Raw genomic sequence first — 18,392 nt, 5'->3', positions numbered from 1 at the left:
TATTCTATTCTGTTTTCCAATTCAATACAAGTTTGTTTGTAAAGCTGTTAAAAAACAACAGTTGGCCAAAGCTCCGTACACAAACAAAACACATAAAAGAACTGAAGACACATAAAACCAAATATAAAACTAAAGCAAAACAGTAAAAAACAATGGTATTTTACTCTAACATATGTTGCAGTTGAGACATTGGACATTGGACTGGGTGTAGATGCCGTTCTCTACAGCTGATGAGAATGGTGTCAGGGTTTGTCCAAACTTGATGCAACAGCAACAGAAACCAGATTAGATCAGACCAGTTTATTTACAGAACAATTTATACGAGGAAATTCAAAGTGCTTTACAAAAATGAAAGACAAATTATAAATATGTAAACAGAATAGTGATTTAAAACAGTAAAATATTGACTTAAAATGTTAAAATACAAAGGGAAGAGTGCAGATAAAACCACTTCAGTTGCTGTGTCGTCATCTTCCTAACATAATACATCATATTTTCAGATTTATCAGGAAACAAACAAAAAAAAAACAAAAACCACAACTTAACCAGAAATTGAGTATTTGATCATTTAGGCAAAAAATTACTTGGGTAATTATTTTATGCAGATCTAAACATGTTTTCAGTTTGGACATTGTCAGACTTGGGGGTCGTCTAATGTCATCACAGGCTATTTCAGCATAAAACTGAAACGCTGCTTCTCCCTGTCTCGTCCCGACTCTTTGACGGCCTTTCCCTTAAAGTCTCACAGTCCGATGTGGTTGAAAAGGCACCGACATGTCACCGATGTCATATCACACACAGGCTAATCAATTCATCCCCAATAAACACTGATATGCTGCAAAAAAGGCCTGTACAAAAATAAGAAAATTATTATTGGGAACATTAAGAACATAAGAACATTATTGGGTTAAAATGTCTTATTTCAAGTAAAATTATCTGCCAGTGCAGAAAGAAAATTGGACTTTCTTAAAATAAGACAATATTACGTAAGGATTATAAATGCTAAAATCCTTATTTTAAGCAGAATTTACTAGTTTCAAGCCTTCATAGTTATATTTTTTTTTAACTATGGTACATTTGTATGGTCGTATGAAGATGTAATGACTCAATAGATTTGTATTCATGGAAAAAACTGCATAAAATAATATAATATTTCTTGAGGGTAAACAGTTACTGTGTCCTCCATACTCATCCCCCAACAATAGAGCTGGTTTTGTTAAAAATATAGCTTAGAATTAGTTTTAATATCTATGTGGGGTAACTCATGATGAAAATTCATGGAACAAGTCAAATAATCTGAACAAAACTAAGTCTCAATAAGTAAATAAATCTAAAAAAATGATCTTTTGATAGATAGATAGATAGATAGATAGATAGATAGATAGATAGATAGATAGATAGATAGATAGATAGATAGATAGATAGATAGATAGATAGATAGATAGATAGATAGATAGATAGATAGATAGATAGATAGATTTACTTTATTAATCCCCAAGGGGAAATTCAAAATATTAGTGAATGTATTGACTAACATCTGTGTGATGTAAAGTGAAAATTAAATTAGGATGTAGTTTTGTTTATCCTGATGCAACAAAAATCAACATTTTAAAGATCAATGTACTTTATTTATCCCAAACTGTGAAGTTATAGTGAAGCAGCAGCACATTCAATAACAATAGTATAAGATCACAGCAAACATGAGGAAAGAGAAATATATGAGCAAACACTATACACTGTACGAATCTGGCTAATAACTGGAATGTTCTGAAATGGAACTGTAAGGTGCCCTGCACTTTAGGCGTCTCTATACGTTCTGTGTTGTGATTGTCAAATGTGGTCCATGTCTGTTTATATGACAGACTAACTGTCATTGTTATAATGTGTCCATGTGATGATGTTTTTTTTTCTTGTCTTGTGAAGCAATGATATGTAGCACTGTGCCCAAGATAAATTTTCCTCAGGGGACAGTAAAGTTTAATTTACTTTTTTTTTTTTTACTTTAACCCTTTCATGCATAATGGTCACTATGGTGGACAGTTATTCTCCAGCTGTTCTCTTGTATATTCACAGGTTTTGTTGTTTTAGTTCCATATCAGCCAACACAGCAGACACTCATGCATCATCCCATACACTGCAATTCACACCATTACAGTAACTTTGCTGTTCTTGATAAACCTGATCTGCAGTTTGAGTGTAAATCAATTGCTTGTCATTATTATTAAACAGTTTTTTGGGTTTTTTTTTTACATAAAGTTTTTTTTTTTTGCCTATTATCTCCATGAAGTGAGTAATGATTGGTATTAGAGTGTATTAAAATGTGAGAAAACATCAGATTAGCTGCATTAAAAGTGTTGTTATTTCATAGTTTTCACATGATGTATCAGTAAATACATGTTTCTTTACTTCAAAAACTAAATGCATGGTGTCAAGCTGAGTGGACATTTTTGGAACTCCATGAAAAATAGATTCATAAGAAAAGTTTCAATCACACTGTTGTTTTTTGTTTTTTTTTTGATGCCTAAAGAGGAAAAAAAAAAACACTCGGGGAAAATTAATCTTGATTAAGGTTCTCACAATTCATGCATGAAAGGGTTAAAACAGTTGAAATCCTCCAACCGGAAATGTGCAAAAGACGTTGGATTTATGAGCCAGATAAACATTCCAAATCCAAGTCAGGATTGGCCTAAACCCTCTGGAATAGTCTTCCCCATCACATCAGATCATCAGATTCTATAGACACCTTCAAGTGACTCTTAAAAACTCACATTTATAAACAAGCATTTCATTAAGTCTCTTCTGTTTACACCCCAGTGAATTCATGTTACTGACTTGACTTCTTTCCTGGAGTCTCTGTGCTTTATCACCTCACCGGTTTTTCCCTGGATCTTCACAGGTTTTCCTAGGATCATCTCTGGACCTGCTGCTGTGGTCCTGCCTCTCTCCACCTTTATCATCATCACTCACTTATCCATATAGTTAAAATAGTATTTATTATACTGTTCTATACATGTTCTAATTCAGTTATCTGTGCATGTGTCTCCCCCTACCTCCCCCCTCTCCCCCAGTCTCTCTCTATCTCTGTCGCTCTCTCTTTTCTCCTCCTTTACTTTCTCGCTTTAACCCCAACTGGCCAAGGCAGACGGCCATCCTTCAGGAGTCCGGGTCTGCTCGAGGTTTCTGCTGTTAAAGGGAAGTTTTTCCTTCCACTGTCACCGGTCATAAGTGTTTGCTCCTGGAGGATTCTGTTGGGTTTCTGTAAACTGGCTGAAAATTTGATCTGATTTGATCTATCTCCCCTTTATGTGAAGCACTTTGTAACACGTTCTTTTAAAAAGTGCCATATAAATAAATAGGCCTGTTACGGTACACGTACCGAACCGAACCGTTTCGGTACACACCTGTTCGGTGCGGTACACAGCTGTACTGAAACGGCACAGTATGATGAGAAAAAGAAAAAGGAATGAAAGACGTTGTTTGACGCGGAACTTTAAATCTGCGCAAGTTTCACACGGACTTAATAAAGGAGCACACATTGACCCAAAATATGAAATAGCAGCTGATATAAGGTTAAAAAAAACAACAAATATGATGTGAACCTGGGAGGAAGAGACTGAAGACGCTCTGTCATCATTACAGTCCAGTTTGGATCAGTTCAGGTTCAGGTGAAAGACAACAACGAGGAAAGAGATGTTAATATGACGGACGTTGTTTGGCCCCTAGGAACTACGGTAGTTCTAAAACACTGACACTAGCTCTGTCTGTCTGTCTGTCTGTCACACACGCTGTATAATAGAGGAATAAATAGAATGTTGAAAGTATGTAAAGTTTCACTTTTGTTTCACAACAGTGTTCGTTATGTTAGTTATGGACCACACCCCCAGGTATATAAATGTGCGCCCCCCCTACCCCCCCGGCTCTGACAAAAAAAAAAAAAAAAAAAAAATCCCCCACGCACACAGGCACACAACGCAGTTTGTTCTCTGTCCTAACATAAATAATTTGGTTCATTGTGTTGTCAGTGTTTCTCTTCAGTTTGTTTCAACAGAATACCAGTTTACCCCCTTGTTAACGTTGTACTTCATGTGGAATTTTTATGTTATTCTTATGCAGAACATGAACTGACAGAACTGTGATTAGATTTTTCTTGTTTGTTCAAAACTACCTTTCAGGGAAAAGTGCAATACTAATGTTTAAAATACATTTAGTAATATTAATAATTCATTTTATTTTCTATTTGATTTATAGCAGCAGAATTATATTATTCCTGTTTTTCTATATTCTATTGTCTCCAAAAATTGGGGGAAAAATGTTTAAAAAAAATTCCTAAATGCATTAATAGACATTTTGAGGGGTTTTCTTTCTTTCTTCCCGTACCGAACTGAAAAAAACCGAACCGTGGCTTTGAAAACCGAAAACGTACCGAACCGAAAATTCTGTGTACCCTTACAGGCCTATAAATAAAGCTTTACTTACTTAGATATTCCTTTTATTTGCAGTGTAAACACCTGTTTGTCTTCCACCTCAGAACCCTTCTTCCTCTCATCCCAGCCTTAAATCCAACTCCACATTTTTCCTGCGTCCTCCCTCTGTATTCTCAGGGTCCCTGGTGCAGTTGCGCCTCTCGGCCACAGCCTGGCGCTGTTGCCTAACCCTGGCCCCGTCTCCCCTCTCTCTCTCTCTCCTCCTGCCTCTCTCTCTCTCTCTGTCCTCCTGCCTCTCTCTCTCTCTCTCTCTCTCTCTGCCTCAGCCAACCCGGGCTGTGCCGAGCTGCTCCCTGCGGGATCAGAGCGCTCCCCCGCCGGGACCCTTCTCTCACATCCCCCTGCTGGGACGCGGCTACATTTCCAGCCAAGCACTGCCTGCCTTGGCTTTATTATGTGTGTCTGCGCCGCAGCCCCGCCAGCAGAGGCAGGCAGAGGAGGAGGAGGAGGGAGACTGGTAGCCAGAAGAGTCAGGACAAAGAAAAAGCAGGGAGACAGAGGCTAGCGAAGGGTTAGAACTGGGAGAAAATATTCATACCACCGGCAGGGCAATTGGGGAAATATTAACAAAAAAAAAAAAAAAAGAAAAGAAAGAAAGCGTGGGTTTGTAAAAGCAGAATATTCCCCTCGGGGGTGGAGATGCAAGAGGGGAAGAGCGCAATGTCCATGCCACCAGACCACCACCACTACCACCACTACTAGTGTAGAATAACAGGACGGAAACACCGGAGTCCGGTCGGTTCGGGTCGGTGGAGCGCAAAGAAAAAAACCCAAACAGACTGAAATAGTTTCGACACACTTTCAAAAAAACAACAACCTCGACGAAGACGCGAGGAGCGCACGGGAAGACGCGACATTTACCCCCGAAAGCTCCTTTTTTTTTTTTTTTTTTTGCCTCCCGTTTCTGCGCCACCGTCACCACCTCCTCACCTGGACCGTTACGCACCGCCGTGGCACCGGGACTCCGACCGCGCGCGGCTGTCACACGCGCAAGGAACCTGCTCAGGTGTGTTTGTTTGTTTGTTTGTTTGCCGCTGCTGCTGCTGCTGCTGCGCGTGGCTGTGGCTGTGGGCAGCTCGCGCCCCGGTAACTGCAGCTGAGAAAGTCGGGAGCTGCACGAGCCACCGCCGCCGACGCGTCAACGGAACAGCGGAACGGAACAGGAACGGGAACGGAGAAGGAAAAACAGGCTGAACCGGGACGTAAAAAACGGGAAGTTGGTGCCGTTTATTCTACAGGTTGCGTAAAAAAAAAAAAAAAAAAAAAAAAAAAGCTCGAAGGGAAGGAAAGGAAAACACACCGGAGGAGCACGAGCTGAGCGTCGCCTCCTCAGTCCCGGTTGCATCGGGTGTTTTTTTTTTTTTTTTTGTAATATCCGTGGACTAACGGCCGGTCGGTTCCCCGCTCACACAGACTCGAGCTGCCGCATTGCAACAGGCGAAGAAGAAGCAGCAGCAGCGAAGTGGAGGAAAGAAGGAGGAGGAGGAGGAGGAAAAAGAGAAGCCGACGGTGTCCTGGTCCATGGTTAACGGAAAACACGGAACGGAACAAAAACAATTAGAGAAAGAAAAAAAAAATTACTAAAACAGTTTGAGTCCAGAGATGTCTAGACGAAAACAGGCCAAACCGCGCTCCGTTAAAGGTAAGAAACTGTTTATTTATTTTGAAGTGACGGAACCATGTCCAACATTACCCCCCCACCCCCCCTTTCCTCTCCTCATGTGTCCTGGTTAATTTACTTTAATTTCCACAACAAACCCACTCTGCAAACTAGCAACACTTAATTCCACTTAAATTTAATCATGACACTTTTACGCATATTCAACTTTATTATAATAATTATTATTATTTAACATCCATGGTGCCAGTCTTGTCAGTTTTGTCAGGAATGTGTGCACTGTGTGATTTATCCGTCTGCTGGTCCACTCGGGCTAATTGTTTTCAATTAAGCTGCCACACTGTCAGGAAATGAAAGATGATCCACTGGTGTGTCGTTTTTCTGTCAGCGTGGGTTTGCAGCCTCTGGATCAACTTGTTGTAATTCACTTGGTTAAATGCATCAATGTGCTGCTTTAATCTAGATTAAACCCTCTATAGAGTTCTGCTTTGTTGTGGTAAACATGACTTTTTGACCTCCAGTCACAGTCACACAGGCTTCACCATGTGTGTCTTTACATTCAGGTGGGTTTATTTTTACAATTACAATTGGCTCGTTTTAGTTTAGAATCTTCATTTTTTGGCACAAACCGATAAATTGGAGTTTTAATCCGAATACGTGGATGATGGATTTCCTGTTTTAAAATATTTTAACAGTCTGATTGTGGGATTTCTGTTTTAACCCAACTCCAAATCTTGCAGGAAAAAAAAAAAAAACCTCATAAAGAGAATTTTTGCCACAATTAAGCCCCACTATGGGTGAGTGGGCATCAATGCACAAGGGCATGTGGTGGCTTCACAATGTGTGTCTTTACACTCAGGTGGGTTTATTTTTTACACCCACAGTTGGCTCATTTTAGTTTAGAATCTTCATTTTTTGGCACAAACCGATAAATTGGAGTTTTAATCCAAATAAATGGATGATGGATTTCCCATTTTTAAAGTGTTATGACAGTCTGATTGTGGAATTTCTGTTTTAACCCAACACTAAATCTTGCAAAACAAAAAAAAACAACCCCAAACTCATAAATCGTCTGGATCAACTTGTTGTCATTCACTTGGTTAAATGCATCAATGTGCTGTAATCTAGATTATTCCCACGTTGTGCTTTAAAACCCTCCAGTTCTGCTTTGTTGTGGTAAACATGACTTTTTGACCTCCAGTCACAGTCACACAGGCTTCACCATGTGTGTCTTTACACTCAGGTGGGTTTATTTTTACAATCATAATCAGCTCGTTTTAGTTTAGAATCTTCATTTTTGGTACAAACCGATAAATTGGAGTTTTAATCGGAATAACTGGATGATGGATTTCCCATTTTTAAACTATTGTGACAGTCTCATTGTGGAATTTCAGTTTTAACCCAGCTTCAAATCTTGCAAAAACCCTCACTAACAGTATTTTTGCCACAATAAGCCCCACTATTGTTTTAAAATAGTATTCATTGCAGTGCATAGGTGAGTGGGCATCAATGCACAAGGGCATGTGGTGGCTTCAGACACTCAGGTGAGCTTATTTTTACACCCACAATTGGCTCATTTTAGTTTAGAATCTTCATTTTTGGCACAAACCAATCAATCGGAGTTTTAATCAGAATAATTAGATGATGGATTTCCCATTTTTAAAGTATTATAACAGTTTGATTGTGGAATTTCTGTTTTAACCCAACTCCAAATCTCCCAAAACCCCCCCCAAAAAGCCCTCATAAACCCTCTGGATCAACTTGTTGTAATTCGCTTGGTTAAATGCATCAATGTGCTGCTTTAATCTAGATTAAACCCTCTATAGAGTTCTGCTTTGTTGTGGTAAACATGACTTTTTGACCTCCAGTCACAGTCACACAGGCTTCACAATGTGTGCCTTTACACTCAGGTGGGTTTATTTTTACACCTACAATTGGCTCATTTTAGTTTACAATCTTCATTTTTTGGCACAAACCAATAAACTGGAATTTTAATCGGAATAATTGGATGATGGATTTCCCATTTTGAAACTATTGTGACAGTCTGATTGTGGAATTTCTGTTTAACACAACTCCAAATCTTGCCAAAAAAAAAAAAAAAAAAAACCTGCATAAAGAGTATTTTTGCCACAATAAGCCCCCCTATTTTAAAATAGTATTCATTGTAATGCATGGGTGAGTGGGCATCAATGCACAAGGGCATGTGGTGGCTTCAGACACTCAGGTGGGTTTATTTTTTACGCCCACAATTGGCTCATTTTAGTTTAGAATCTTCATTTTTGGCACAAACTGATAAATTGGAGTTTTAATCAGAATAAATGGCTGATGGATTTCCCATTTTTAAACTATTATAACAGTCTGATTGTGGAATTTCTGTTTAACACAACTCCAAATCTTGCAAAAAACCCTCAGAAAGAGTATTTTTGCCACAATAAGCCTCTCTATTTTAAAATAGTATTCACTGTAATGCATGGGTGAGTGGGCATCAATGCACAAGGGCATGTGGTGGCTTCACAATGTGTGTCTTTACACTCAGGTGGGTCTATTTTTACAGTCACAATTGGCTAATTTTAGTTTAGAATCTTAATTTTTGGCACAAACCATTAAATCAGAGTTTTAATTGGTATAATTGGATGATGGATTTCCCATTTTTAAACTATTATGACAGTCTGATTGTGGAATTTCTGTTTAACACAACTCCAAATCTTGCAAAAAAAAAACAAAACAAAAACCCTCATGAACAGTATTTTTTGCTACAAGAAGCCCCACTATTGTTTTAAAATAGTATTCATTGCAGTGCATGGGTGAGTGGGCATCAGTGCACAAGGGCATGTGGCGGCTTTGGCCTCCATGTTTCCTTTATGGGACCCAGATGGGTAACGGGACAGGGCTGACCATGTGGCCACCACCACCCCCTCCCCCCATTTCCTCCAGCATATATGCTTTCCCTTTCCATGACTAACTTTGAAGGCGAGTGCGTTTCTGCTGCTGATGATTCACGCTGGGATTTGATTAGTGTTGCAATTTTCATTCATTTTCCTCTCATTCAGACTCTGCTACAGGTTTTATCTGACGTAGGGTTGGATTCTTATTGTTGATTCATATTGTTTTTGCAGATGTAAAACCCGGCTGGAGGTGTGAGATGTTCTGTGCACAGTACGCGTACTGGGAAAAACTCATATTTGAGAAAAAGTTTTATTTTTGTATTTTTTTAACTTCATTTTGCATCACAGGCTGTCAGAGTAGGTGTAAGGAAGAGGGTGTTAATGTTAGAGATGTACAAGTCTACAGAATCCACAGTCTGGTTTTCACTCAGTATGTGCAGGAGCTCATCTTCACAAGGAAATGTGTCTATGTACCATTGTATATTAAAAAGAGCATTCATACTGAATCTTCATGTAGGAGGTAGAACATCACGGAAATGGAAGTTGTTTCATTTTTGTCATGTGTAAATGATTGTTCATATCAAGGTGACTCTAATATTGCATCCAAAAGTCATAAAACTTACATTTACTATACACCTGTAGATACTGTATGTAATCGGATGAGGCAGTATTCACTATATTTAACTAAAAATCACAAGAAATGTGGCGTTTTGGCTTGGGGGCGCATTGAAAACTCTTAATTTCTGTGCAGAATAATGTGTATTTTCATCCTGTGTCTTGAGAATAATTAAAGACGAGGGGATAAACTGTTGGGAGAAGGATTTTGATGGTTAATTGGTCGACTGTTTTGCCTTTTTACATGTATATGCATCATCTTTTATACAAACAATGAAGATAAATACATACCGCAACCACTTATAAAGGTCCTAAATGTTTATTGTAGATTATTCATTTATTCCAGACAGGGGTAGTTGTTTGTTTACCTGCTTTAGGATCAAAACACGGTATTCAAAATCTCTCTGACGGGACGTTTTAGAGACAATTTGACAGATTAGTGTTGCAAAATGACCCACCTTTTTTACTTTTAAGTTAATTTTTGCTTTAGTTGGACCATAAAGGATTATCCAAAACAAGGAGCTACTTTATATTGACATAAATGTTGGAATGGCAATCGATTAAAGTCCATTCTCTGACGGGACATTACTGTGTTTTGACTTTTTACTAGTTTCAGCTACTTCCTTTAGCCTTTTCTCAGAATAAAATGAATTATCGACAGTAATTGTAAGTAGAGCTGAAATGATTAATCGATTAGGTGTTTGAAGCAAATGCAAAAATTCACAATTTAATTAATCGACTCGAATTGATCGAAGGGAAATATTCTATTGCAGTTTTCCTGAACTGAAGCTTCTTTGTGCGTCACAATAAGCGTCCGTGTGAAACACAACAGTGGAACCAATGTTTAACAGCAGAGAAATGAAGGAAACAAAGCTTTGATTCAGGAGAATTGTGGTTGAATGATTTTTATTTTGGATCACTTTGAGTCGATTAATCGTTTCAGCTCTAATTTTAACTGGAAGACAGTATGAAACTCTACCAGGTCTTAAATATTTATTGTCAATAATTCATTTATTCCATACAGGGGTAGTTGTTTGTTTACCTGCTTTAGGGGCAAAACACGGTATTCGAAATCTCTCTGACGGAACATTTTAGGGATAATTTGACTTATTAGTGTTGCTGAATGACCCACACTTTTACTTTTAAATTCATGTTTGCTTTAGTTGGACCATGAAGGATTATCCAAAACAAGGAGCTACTTTATATTGAAATAAATGTTGGAATTTCATTTCATTTCATTTATTAAGATCCCCATTAGCAACTGAATCATCAGTTGCTGTTCTTCCTGGGGTTTTCCTTTACAGTCAGTTAAAGTTCGCTCTCTGACGGGACATTACTGTGTTTTGACCCTTTTACTAGTTTCAGCTTCTTCCTGTGGCCTTTGTCAGAATAAAATGAATTATCGACAGTATTTATAAGTGGAAGACAGTATGAAACTCTACCAGGTCCTAAATATTTCTTGTCTTTTAGTGGACAGAAGTTCAGATTTTAGACAAAACTGACTGATTAACTGATCAATTCCTTCAGTCCGGTCCAGTACAAAGCACCTCTGATTGCTCCTAATAGCAGTGTTTGTGAGATGTGGAATGTGATGTGTGTTATTGCCCCCCCCGCTGTAGTGTTGCTGGCGCTCGGTGCAGTTTGTCAGTGAACAAATCTGCCGCTGTGGATCAGTGAATCCGTCCGCCGCTGCTCTGTCACGGCCCTGTCAGCGTTCTACGTGCACCTCCGTGTACGCGCTTACGCTTCCAAGATCTACATCCTTCACCCCCCCCCCCCCCCCCGAGTTTGTATGCATCATGGGTATGCATCTGTGTGTGTGTGTGTTTGTGTGTGTGTCTGAAGCAGTCTGGTCTCAGCAGCATGGATAACCAGAGCTTAGCTTTAGTCAGGCAGCCAAGCGAAGCAGAGCGAAGCAAAGCTGAGGCGAACGGCCACCACTGTGCGTCGTACGGATGCGAGTGTGTGTGTGTGTGTGTGTGTGTGTGTGTGGGAAAAGGTAACGCAGCCCTTGTAGTGTCTGGCTTGCATAAGTACTGTGCGTTTTTTCCTCTTTTTTGTTTTTTTTTTTTTTTTTTATTTGTGTATGTGTACTCATGCATCTGTGTGTACATAACCGGTGCTATCTCCCCCACACACCTTGCCCCCACTGACAGCTTGGCAAGAACCGGCACTGGTGGAAGATGGAGAGATGGGGAGGAGGGGGAGAGAGAAAGAGAGAGAGAGAGGGGATGAAGGGGTAAAGGGCAGCGAGAGGAGAGGTGTTTGGGGGCAGCACAGTGGCACACAGCAGGTGAGTGGGCAGAGGGAGGCAGCGATAGAGGCCAGAGCGAGGTGAGCGTCGCCGGGGGATTATCTGTGTTTTCATGTTCTTCTGTCTTTCACCTGCTCACCCAACTCTGACTATAGCTCTCTGGCAAGGCTTTACGGACTCACCGGCCAGTCAGGCATGCTCAAACAATAACAAAGAAACACCGAGTCCCACCTCATCCATCTCATGCTTCAGATCTGAAATGACTAAGTGACGCACACGGACAAGGGGGTGCGTTTGTTTAGAAACAACCGAGCTGAACAGTCATACGTTTGCAATCCCCCCACCCAGAAGTCATTGAAGGGGTGCTAATGCTGTGAATTTATTTAGGTTTCAGGATGATATCTCATTCTCTACCCTGTAACATAAGAGTTTCTTGCTTTAGCTTTTTAGCATAACAGGTAGATTTTTGGTTTTCTCTTCAGGGGGTTCGACAGTACAGAAGGGCCAGATCCAGCCAAAGTGAACATCAGTGTCAGAAATTTAAGTTTCACCTATCATTTGTCAAATACGCTATTTTTTTTTAGCTTAAGACAGTGGTTCCCAACTAGGGATGTAACAATTACCGTTATAACGATAAACCGCGGTAAAATTGCAGACGGTTAGTATTACCGTTAAAATTCTAATTATCATGATAACAGTGTTTAATTACTGCACTTTCAGGGGAAAAAACCCTATGTAAAGACATGCTTATATGTCAAATATTTGAGTATAGATTTAATTTATTACAATTTTAATTTTATATACCTAATATTTGGAACCAATATTCACTTTTAAAGTCTTTGAAAAGGTTCGTTAAGCATCTGTGTGTTATTTATGCAATAAAGTATATACATTTTTCAAATCGGATTTTATATTTTTTTTGTGTTTGTTTTCTGGCCTTTTGTGTTGATATAGTAGGTTAAAGTGAAAAAAAATAACAGGCAGATGAGATAGATGAAGTTGTGCTGAAAAAAAAGATCCCAAACATGGGTATTGTAAACATTTGTTTATATAGTTTATAAAGGCAAAATCAAAAGTACGGAAAGACGGCCAAAATAGGCTCAGACCACTAAGGGTTAATACTTGAATGTTTCTGCCAAGAGAAAGTGCAATGTGCCTATTATTTTATCTATTTATTAATTTTTTTAAATACAACGTGGTAAAATTTTTTCAGTGTGTGTTTAAGTACTTTTTGAACATTTTGAGCACAATTTCAACAATACCGCGATAATAATGATAACCGTGATAATTTTTGTCACAATAACCATGATATGAAATTTTCATATCGTTACATCCCTATTACCAACCTTTTTTGGCTTGTGACCCCATTTTAACATCACAAATTTCTGGCGACCCCAGACGAATTTGACGTATAAGCCCTGCAGACCACTGATGGGTCAGAGTTATCGCTGTGACCCGTCATTTTACAAAAAAACAGATGCAGAAGTTTACAGTAAATATAGCGGTAGGTTAATCCACATGATGACAGCCCGAAAAACTACACCACAGTCGGAGGAGATTCAGTCTTTGGTAGCCGACGTAAAAATTCAGCATGAGCTTGATGAGACAACACGCAATGAGCGAGTTTATCAGCAACTCTCTGAGCAGACGATACAGAAGTAACGCGCCGCATTGGTATGATGTCCAGGTACTGTAAAGTTGGTAGTATCCTGTAATGGAAACAGTCTCCAGGAATAGGACCTGGTAGCTGAGTCGAGTCGAGCCGGTTCCATGTTGTGGAAACACGGGACTGGAGGTGTCTTAGGCTGCGTTCAGACTGCAGCCAAATGTGGCCCAAATCCAATTTTTTTTTTTTTTTTTGCCGGTATTTGACCTGTATCTGACCTGTTAAAGACAGATTCAACAGCGCAAATCTGATTTTTTTCAAATCCAACCCAGGCCACTTTCATATGTGGTCCAAAATCCGATACATATAGGACAGGGGTGTCAAACATGCGGCCCGGGGGCCAAAAACCGGCCCACCAAAGGGTCCAATCTGGCCCGCAGGATGAATTAGTGAAATGCAAAAATTCCACTGAAGAGATTAACAATCAAGGATGTCAAAATAAATTTAGTTCAGTTCCATCTAAAGTGGTCAGACCAGTAAAATACTATCAAAATAAACTATAAATAACGAAAACCACATATTTTTCTCTTTGTTTTAGTGTAAAAAAAAAAGTTAAATTACACAAAAATGTTAACATTTACAGACTACCCTTTTATAAAAAATGTAAAAAAAACCTGAACAAATGTGAACAACCTGAAATGTCTTAAGTGATTTAAGAGTACCTGTACCAATATTCTGTCTCTTATTAACTGTTTTGTGTATTTGTAGATCCACTGTGATCTGTACGTTGTAATGAACATGTAAAAATGAGAAGCTGAAGGGAGCTGAGGCCAAATAATGGCATAAAGTGTTAAAATTGCCCTTTTTTCCTTAATAAATTTCATTTTGGTCATGGTTGTTCATGTTTTTCCACATTTTTTTAAAGGATAGTTTGTAGATGTAAAAATTTTGATAATATAATCTTACTTTTTTCATTCTAAAACATAGAAAATAGACATACAAATTTTGGAATTGATGTTATTTATGTATTATTATGGTATTATTTTAATGATGCGGCCCACTGCAGATCATATTGGGCTTTATGTGGCCCCTGAACTAACATGAGTTTGACGCCCCTGATATAGGATATTTTGCAATGCGACGTCAGTCTGAACATCAGTCTTTTACTGTGATACTGAACAAAGGTCCAAACTGCTGTCCCTGGGTCACAACAGATTTGTGTTCATCAAAATTGATCATTTAAACATTTTGATACAATATTGATCATAATTGTAGTTTAACATCAGAGCTACAGCATGTTTTATACATTTGCGTTTTTTGCATTTTGAGTCCCCATGTCATGCAGTATTTTTACCCCAAACTTTTATTTCTGTAAATTGTACCATGTGTCATGTGAAAGTACTTACTGAAACCTATTCATACATGTATTAAACACAGAGATCAGTTCTTTAGTTTTCAATACAGACCTTATTGGATATGAAATGTGTCCCTGTGGCACCGCTTGATCTGACCCAGAAGTAGTTTTGCCATCCTCTTCATGTTTATGTTGTTCTGTTGTATCTTAAATCCAGTTACCACATGTTTAATTCTGAGATCAATCTAGCATGTGATATATATGGTGATGTTTATGAACCAAAAATATGATGCATATAAGCTTTTTTACATATATGCATCATTGTTACAGTATTATATTCACCCAGTAGTTGTTGTTCTTTATGCTAAAATGAACAAGAGGCAGTTTGGAGTTGGGTTAAATTGACTATTTTTGTATTTTTTTCTTTTATTTTGGTTTGTATTTATTCTTCTGGACAGCACTTTGGTCCACTGCGGTTGCTTTAAAGTGCTTTATAAATAAAGTTGGATTGAAATGGATCAGATAAACATACATACACAAACTTGAACTTGGTTATAAAATGTTTAATAATGTTATATTTTCTTAGAGACACAACTGATGTAAAAGTCTGTTTTCATTTGTAGATAAAAACCCAACAGAAGGTGTCAGGAGTTGTTAAAATACTCCAGTGCTGACATACATGTGTGTACAAAGGTGGATATGAAACATGATTTTTCATTATGTGTATTTATGTTTTGCAGAAATGTGCACCCTTTTATTTTATCATAGTGTCTGGATTGCACTGACACATTATTCAAAAGTTGTTGAATCACAGGTGGCGTCTTTTATAGTGTGTAAGCTATTTTTAATGAATTATAATTAGAAGTGCTGCACTCATTCTGACAATGTGAGTTCAAGTAAAATGACGACAGCGGTTTATTAATGAGCTGTGAGTAATTTCACAAGCACCTACCTAAGAAAGTCTCCATTTTACATTTTCATTTCTATGTATTGTAATTACTCTTTTGTCTGTTTATTTACTTCTTTGTCTTTTATGCATTGTCTGTTTTACCTTGTTGTACAGGGTCCTGAAAGGCGCTTTTAAGGATATTTCATATTCGTTGATGAGTTCAGGACGCACTTGGTCTCCGTTTTTGTTCACATGACTCTAGTTGCATAAAAAGGTCTTTCCATTGCAGTTTTATGCGATATACCAACTGTGCTACGCCCCAAAAACCACCGCGCAAAAACTTTTCATTGAAAAACGAGTTTTGGTGAAATTGTCGTTTTTCCATTAACCCTGTCATGCATGAATTATGAAAACTTTAGTTAAGATATTTTTTCCTGAGTGTTTCTATTCTTCTTTAGGCATGAAAAAAAACAATGCAATTGAGTTTTTTTTTTTTTTTTAAACCTCCGCCAAGGAGCAGCGGAGGTTATGTTTTCATCTGGGTTTGTCTGTTGTTTGTTTGTCCGTCTGTTAGCAAGATAACTCAAAAAGTTATGGACAGATTTGGATGAAATTTTCAGGAAATGTTGATACTGGCACAAGGAACAAATGATAACATTTTGGTGGTGATTGGGGGGATGACGACGACTGATCTGCCTTGGCGGAGGTCTGCGCTCTCAGAGTGCTTTTCTAGTTATTATTATTATTATTATTATTATTATTATTATTATTTAATATTAAAGCAGTGCAGCAGTAGCTAAGCCATATGTGAGCAGCGATCCCAACCAGGCGCATTAGTCTTCATATTTCTGGTCCTTTGTGTTTTGGCGCTGCGACTAAGTTCCTCTGATGGATTTGCTTGACCAGTCTCGCCTTTACAGTGATTAGGCCCTGTTAACAGTGGGGGGACTTGACTAATTGCAGTCTGTTAATTGAACACAGACTAATGGTGCGATGATGGGCCATGAAACTAGCTGATGTAGAGGTGGGGAAAGAGGGGAGAGGGGGGCGAGCAGGAGGAAGAAATGAGAGAGAGCGCGGCTTCTCTCTTATCAAAATATTATTTCAGCGGATTAATCCCTTTTTAATGTGTGTCTTTAGCGAGGCGAGGCAGCAAAAATCTACTCCTCTGTCTGCTTCGGCAGCCTCGCCGTCCTATCTCTCTCCTCTCTCTCTCTCACAGCTCTTAGCCCCTTGAGTCTCTCATGCATTATGTAGTGATGATTATTACTTAATTACACATTAATAAATCCGCTTCATTTGCAGGACATTAAACGGCAGTTGAGCGCATATGACAGGGAGATGGAGGAGTGCAGGGAAGACTGGAGAGAGGAGAAAAGAGGGAGCAGTTAGTTTTTTAGCATTTATTTGGTTTGTTTAGAGTGCTGTTTATAGTCAGCGGAGCCAAAATGAGCCCTCTGACCATTGGGGGGGGCGGACTTCGGTTTGCTATCGGTTTGTGCCCAGCTTTTCCCAGCTAATGACATCTTTTCCACTCCGTCTCCTCCTTTTTCATTTCTCTCAATACGTCTTCCCTGTTTGTTTTCCATCGCAGCAGTTTTTCCTCTTGGTTTGTGTACAGTATATCGCATGTTAACAGATTTTCATATGAATTATTAAGAGCTTTTTGCTTGCGTCCACTTCACCGATATGACTCTATCGACTGTTTGCACTGGCAGTTACACCAGCACATCTGACCGACCAGCAGGTGCAGGGATATGAGTCACATGGTGTTTATGAGGCTCTGTTTTGACCCCAATACTGTTCAACTACCAACCATAATGGAGTTTTTATTCAAATTAGATAGCTAGATAGATTGATAGACTGATTGATTGATTGATTGATTGTAGGGATGTAATGATTACAAGTATAACGATAAACCGCAGTGAAATTCCCGATGGTTGATATTACCATTTAAATTCAAATTTTCATGATAACCGTGTTTGATTACTGTACTTTCAACTCAAACTTGATATGGAAAATGGTCAAACAGTGTCCATAAGGTGCCATGTTTAGTGCACATTTGTATGTTTGATGTTTACATGTTAATATTTGAATGTTTCTGCCAACAGAAAGAACATTTTGCCGATTATTTTATTTTATTTTTATTTTATTTTATTTTTTAAATACAACTTGGTTAAATTATTTCAGTGTGTGCATAAGTATTTTTTGGAACATTTTGAACACAATTTCAACAATACCGTGATAATAATGGTAACCGTGATCATTTTGGTTACAGTAACCGTGATATGAAATTGTCATATTGTTACATCCCTAATAGATAGATAGATAGATAGATAGACTTTATTTATCCCAAACTGGGAAATTAAAGTGTAGCAGCAGCAGCAGCAGCAGCAGCAGTGTGACGTACATTCAATAACAGTAATATAATATCACAGCAAACATGAGAAAAGACAATATAACACTAGAAAAGCACTCGAAAAGTGCAGACCTCCACCAAGGCAGATCAGTCCCTCCCGAACTTTATCATTTGTTCCTTGTGCCAGTATCAACATTTCCTGAAAATTTCATCAAAATCCTTCTTCTAAATCCTACTTTTTGAGTTATCTTGCTAACAGACAAACAAACAAACAAACAAACCCAGATGGAAAAACTAGAAAAGCACTTGGAGAGCGCAGACTCCGCCA

At 38.5% G+C, this 18,392-nt stretch overlaps 1 protein-coding gene across 2 annotated transcripts in view; it reads left to right on the top strand.

The window, feature by feature from the left end:
* The first annotated feature begins 4,749 nt into the window (after nucleotides 1–4,749).
* The window catches only part of znf423 (zinc finger protein 423), a 442,387-nt gene continuing 428,744 nt past the window's right edge, over nucleotides 4,750–18,392 (top strand). For both annotated transcript variants that reach the window (XM_030136142.1, XM_030136141.1), the window contains exon 1: nucleotides 4,750–6,126. In XM_030136142.1, coding sequence (XP_029992002.1) covers nucleotides 6,087–6,126 — 40 coding nt within the window. In that variant the 5' untranslated portion in view covers nucleotides 4,750–6,086. The remainder of the gene's footprint in view (nucleotides 6,127–18,392) is intronic.

The sequence above is a fragment of the Sphaeramia orbicularis genome, chromosome 6, assembly GCF_902148855.1.
Source record: "Sphaeramia orbicularis chromosome 6, fSphaOr1.1, whole genome shotgun sequence".
Classification (NCBI taxonomy): domain Eukaryota; kingdom Metazoa; phylum Chordata; class Actinopteri; order Kurtiformes; family Apogonidae; genus Sphaeramia; species Sphaeramia orbicularis.
This window is presented reverse-complemented; position numbering and strand designations above follow the sequence as displayed.